This window comes from Melanostigma gelatinosum (genome assembly GCF_949748355.1).
Source record: "Melanostigma gelatinosum genome assembly, chromosome: 10".
Taxonomy (NCBI): domain Eukaryota; kingdom Metazoa; phylum Chordata; class Actinopteri; order Perciformes; family Zoarcidae; genus Melanostigma; species Melanostigma gelatinosum.
The window spans coordinates 24259367-24265170 of record NC_136643.1 but is presented as its reverse complement, the minus strand read 5'-3'; the positions used below and the strand labels follow the sequence as shown (position 1 = coordinate 24265170).

The 5804-nt window shown below is 40.0% G+C and overlaps 2 protein-coding genes across 2 annotated transcripts; one reads left to right on the top strand and one right to left on the bottom strand.

Moving 5' to 3' along the window:
• Nucleotides 1-300: 300 nt before the first annotated feature.
• LOC306783556 (trace amine-associated receptor 13c-like) lies at nt 301-1720 on the top strand (the record flags this gene model as incomplete). The annotated part of the gene is made up of 2 exons (XM_079277264.1): nt 301-476; nt 901-1720. The coding sequence occupies 2 exons, from the start codon at nt 301-303 to the stop codon at nt 1718-1720; spliced, it is 996 nt and encodes a 331-aa protein (XP_079133390.1).
• A 2406-nt stretch (nt 1721-4126) lies between these two features.
• Nucleotides 4127-5386, bottom strand: LOC306783555 (trace amine-associated receptor 13c-like; the record flags this gene model as incomplete). Its single annotated transcript, XM_079277263.1, has 2 exons — nt 4127-4946; nt 5217-5386. The coding sequence occupies 2 exons, from the start codon at nt 5384-5386 to the stop codon at nt 4127-4129; spliced, it is 990 nt and encodes a 329-aa protein (XP_079133389.1).
• Nucleotides 5387-5804: the final 418 nt, after the last annotated feature.

Genomic DNA, 5804 nt, shown 5'->3' with positions numbered 1-5804 from the left:
TTGATGTCAAGAATTCAGTTTCTTAAATGCTGATAACCCAAACACGCTCCTTTAGATCCCAACAACACCCTGGGTCCCTACATTGTCAACGGGGATGTAAACAGTAACTGCCATTGCACGGACTAGCGCTGATGATGCTAGTAATTCTGCAGGCAAGCCATTGCTAAGGGGCTCAATCACTCTTGTTTTTTTCCAGTCATGGGAATAGTGGGAGGAGTGAGATACTATCGGCTTCATGACTGAGAACTTGGGTCAGAAAGCTGCCAGAGCTCAGCAGCCTCTCGCCTACTTTTCTCTCTGATGATGGAGACACTGGAAGGAGCTGAACTTTGCTTTCCACAACGACTCAACACCTCCTGCAAGAAGGCAATGCAGCATCGTGCTGAGACCATATTCCTTTACGTCCTTCTGTCTTGCATGTCTCTGCTGACTGTGGCTCTCAACCTGCTGGTCATCATCTCTATCTCCCACTTCAGGCATAAAGAAAAACTTACAAACATATCGTAGAATATTGTTCACCTCAATATCAAGCACTTCATTTTACAAGAGTTGGGACAATAGAGATATTAACGCAGTTTATGAAAATAACTTTTTGAGATGAGATGTTTAAATGTGTTGGATTGAGCAAAAAGTATACGTCTAATAGTACTCTTACAACTATAACTGTGTGAATGCATTAAGGATATTAATGTTGGAATCTAAGCTGCTGCATGCTCTCTAACCTAGAAATGTACAATTTATAGAAAACTTTATGTTTCCAAGTTAAGACACAAGGAGCCATAAGCGCTTTCAATCTTTGCTTATTTGACCATTCATACTTTTACAGATTATAATGTTCTCATGACGTCTACATTTGCTGCAGATAATAACATGTTCCGTGATGTTATTCTTCCTCTCCAGGCAGCTCCACAGCCCCACCAACCTCCTCCTCCTCTCCCTGGCTGTCTCAGACTTCCTCGTCGGCCTCCTGCTGATGCCGTTTCAAATCCTCCTTTTAGGGGGCTGCTGGTTTTTGGGGAACATGATATGTGGACTGTTTTACTACGCCTCTTTCATCCTTACATCTGCCTCAGTAGGAAACATGGTGCTCATATCGGTTGACCGATATGTGGCCATTTGCGACCCTTTGTGTTACCCCACCAAAGTGACTCAGAAAAGAGTTAAAATCTGCATTTGCCTGTGTTGGATTTCTTCTGTTTTCTATAATGTTTTGATACTAATAGACTTCCTGACACAACCAGATAGATATAATTCCTGCTATGGAGAGTGTGTGGTTGTAATCGACTTCATAACAGGAGCTGTTGATGTGTCGATGACCTTTGTAGGCCCCATTTCTGTCATCATAGTTCTGTATATGAGAGTGTTTGTGGTGGCTGTGTCTCAGGCTCGAGCCATGAGGTCTCATATCGCAGCTGTTACACTCCGGGGTTCTGTTACAGTTACCGCTAAGAAATCGGAGAGAAAAGCAGCCAGGACTCTTGGCGTTGTTGTGGTTGTGTTTCTAATATGTTTCTGTCCTTACTTTTATCCGTCTTTTGCGAGCCAGGAGATGTCAACCAGTGTGGCGTTTTCAATTTTTGGGGTCTGGCTACTTTATTGTAACTCCTGTCTAAATCCAATGGTATATGCTTTTTTCTACCCCTGGTTTAGGAGATCTATTAAACTCATTGTCACACTTCAGATACTGCAGCGTGACTCCTGTGATGCCAACATAATGTAGATATGGATGTAGAGTGAATAATATGATGGAAAAGTTTGTTGTTGCTACTTCAACAGCCAACTAAGTGCTGATGGAACAAAGGACAACATATGAAAAAGAGTTTCAAGAGTCGGCTCTTCGTGATATGTTTCAGCTCAGAACCTTTGTCAAGGTGTTGTAACTGGTAAATAAAGAGCAGATTTATCCAGCAAGTCTTTTTTCACCTGACTATTTCTTTTTTTTTTTTACAAATGTCATCAGGTGACTGAATTCAACAACCATTCATCATCATTTAATCATTTATTCTGAGTATGTTAACTAACATGTATGATAGTTTACATTTTTTTTCTCTTTATGTTGTTGAAGTTGCTTCAGCAAGACTGGTACTTTATATTTTACTTATTATTTAAGTGAATCATTTGCATCTTTAAATCCTCTTGGAAACAGAGAGAAATCAAGCAAAGTGATAAACAAATAAATAATGCAAAATTGAAAATGCGATACACTGCAATGACAATAAAGTGATGATTATGTTATTATCTCCTTTATTGAAATGATTATTACCTAATGATGATTGACAGGTTATAAGATCATTTTCTGTGGCGAAAAGTATCAAAAGCTCTGATGCCAATTTGCACAGAAGTTAAGTTATCAGTATTAAAAATTAGTACTGGGCAACGATTAAAATATTTAATCGCGATTAATCGCATGGATTTTTTGCGATTAATCGCGATTCATCGCATTGTTATGGCAAAGTTCAATAATGAATTCAAAAGTAGTGTATTGCACACTTTTATTTTAAAATTACTGCTATATGAACAAAAGGGCAATAACATTTGGTTCACGAGATGCAGGTCGCATGTTTTATACTTAATGTGAATATAATTCATACTTTGTTGGCATCTTATTCTGAAAACCGGATGTTCGTCTGAAGAAACCGGATGTTGTCTCACGTTAATCTGTCCGCTAACTTTCAAAGTCCTTCGCTCGCTCCCGATCTGTGCCGTTTAAATGCGTTTACCGTGAATGTCAGCATATAGGTGCACTAACACGTAAGTGTCGGCTGAGTTGACCACGGAGATCTGAGTGTCTGCTGGCTTTACCGCAGCTGACTATCGGATGTTTCCTGGCTTTCATCCCACTGTTCTTGTCATCCTCTTGTTGTTATGTATATGTATTGTCTCTTGTCTTTCAAGAAAAAAGAAAAAAAAGAAAAAATTAAAATAAATTTTTAAAAATGCGTTAACGCGCGATAAAATAATTGTCGCGTTAATTAATGAATGCGTTAACGCGAAATTAACGTGTTACCTTGCCCAGCACTATTAAAAATATGTGTATTCTTCACAAACAATCATTAAACCAGATGATTCTTTGTTTGTTTGATCTTGAAGTAAATTGAATTACATGCATTCACCCAACTCTGTAATATAATGTCTATTTTTTTGATAATATGATTTGTCATAATGTGCTACACAACAATAAGCCCATAGGAAACTGGGCAGTATGTAAATGTGTCACAAGCATTAGATGTTAATAGACACAACACGACACATTCACACTTCCAGTGCAGGCACAATGTTGTATTCTATGAACATAGTCGTTTTCCCCATATTTCATTTAAGTGTTGTGACTTTAAGTCGCTTTAATTTATGTATTGACAACAACAAGGAAATAGATTTCTCCTTCAGAGAACAATGTTTTGTCTCCCCATCACTGACATTCTCTTCCATATGTCAGATGTTTTTATCTGTTACTTTAACTGATTGCAGGAGTGTGATAGCTACAACATGAGAAAGCCTGGGACATGATGACGATATAGGCCCTTATAGGGCCAAATAAGGTCCCAACAAGGGCAAGATATCTTTCAACATAATTAATTACAACTACACACTCTCCATAATAGCAATGATATTTGTTCTGTTTGTTATCAAAAGATCCCTAACTGCAGTGAAAAGCAGAACATATCCAACACAGAGAAATGCAGAGACCGGCTGTTTTCAGAGTGGCTTTGATGAACACACGATCACAAAAAGCGACGGAGCGGTCAACTGATATGAGCACCTTGTTTCCTTCTTTAGCCCCAACAGCCTGAACACCAAAAAAGCAAATCACCACACAGGCCTCCCAATATCAATCACGATCACGATAATACAACTGATCTTACATTTCACATCAGTTAAAGTAACTGTCATTGTGTTCATGGCGAAGTATTTGAATCACATATATGTCAGTTGGCATATAAATAGGTCAGGGACAAATATTGATAGCAGAAATTTTAATAGAGACCAAGATTAATTAAGATTATAATACAATTAAAAGACAACAGGTTTTCACTTGATCTTCACCTCGATGTATTTGCACAAGAACAACACAATCTATCCCCTTTCATAAAGAACGTCTCAGTTTAGAGTCAACGTTGAAACTATACTATAGTATGTTTGCATCACAGGAGCCAGGCTTCAGAATCTGAAGTGTCAGGATGTGCTGAATGGATTTTCTGAACCAGGGGTAGAAAAAGGCATAGATGACAGGGTTCAAACAGGAGTTAAAATGTGCCAGCCAGATCTCAAATGCAGCTGACGAAGCATCGATTGAAGTGTCTTCGCCTGCCAGCGTGGGGTAATAGTAGGGGCAGAAACAAAACAAAAAGACAACTATAACAAAACCAAGAGTTCTAGCTGCTTTCATCTCTCTCTTTTTCACAGTTACGGCTCCTGATCGTTGGGTTGTTGCAGCTGCAACATGAGACCGCATGGCTCGAGCCTGAGACACAGCCGCCACAAACACTCTCAGATACAGAATTATAATGACAAGAATGGGTATAATAAAAGTGAAAACAAGGTCAACTACTCCTGCAGTATAATTAATGACAACCACACACTCCCCAAAACAGGAGTTAGACCTGCCTGGTCTTTCCAGGTGATCATGTAAAAGGATAATCCGAAAGATAACACACCACATCCAACACAACCAAACACAGTTCTGTGCTCTTGCCTTGGTGACTTTGGTGGTGTAATGCAGCGGCTCGCAAATAGCTATATAGCGGTCAACTGATATGAGCACCATAGTGGCTACTGATGCAGATGTAATGATGTAGTCTACAAGATAATACAGCGTGCACATAATGTCACCGAGAAACCAGCAGGCCTCTATGTAGATGATTTCAACCGGCATCAGCAGGAGGCCCACAAGGAGGTCTGAGACGGCCAGAGAGAGGATGAGGAGGTTGGTGGGGCTGTGGAGCTGCCTGGAGAGGAAGAATGTCATCACTACACATACTGTATTCATATAGCCATTACAAATAAATCCCATACAGTTCTGTGTATTGTAGTAATGTGTCTGAATGGAAAAACAAACATTATTTATCATCACACACTGTAAATCATTGTTATTAAACAACCACAACATAGCTCTCGTGTCTCAGTGTGTTAACTTTCATATTCCAGATCAAAAACAATTTCCTCATGTTGGTCAAGGTGTTTGTATAAATCGTAGCATTTTAGATGATTCGATGAACCTGAAGTGGGAGATGGAGATGATGACCAGCAGGTTAAGAGCGACAGTGATCAGAGAAATGGATGAAAGCAGAGCATAAATCAGCATGGTCTCGGTGTGTGGGTGTGTGGGCGTCCTGCAGGAGGAGTTTAGCTGTGGGAAGCAGAGATCAGCTCCTGGCACGGTCTCCATCGTTCGAAAAGAGAAGCCGCTGAAGCGGGGCAGCCTTCTGACCAGAGCTCTCTGGATGCACTGCTCTTTTATCACTCCCCCTCTTCTGCACGCTACAGCTGGTGTTTTCATGCAGCTGGGGAGCGATGTCCCTCGTCCCTCAATGTTGACATCGGTTTCTGAGTTAATTCATCAAGCAATATTTATCAGGTTCTTGGCCCTGGAGGCAGAAATCCATAACAACCTGAACATTGATATATATATAGATAGATAGATATGTACTTTATTTATCCCCAAAATGTGTACAATTTGTACATTGCACACATATTACAGATTTTTACCAACCAAAACAACGAGGTGAGAGACACTAAAATGCTCTGTAGAGCGGCGGGGATGCAGAGTCCGCTGAGCATTCTCTGTGGTTCTACAATCGACACAT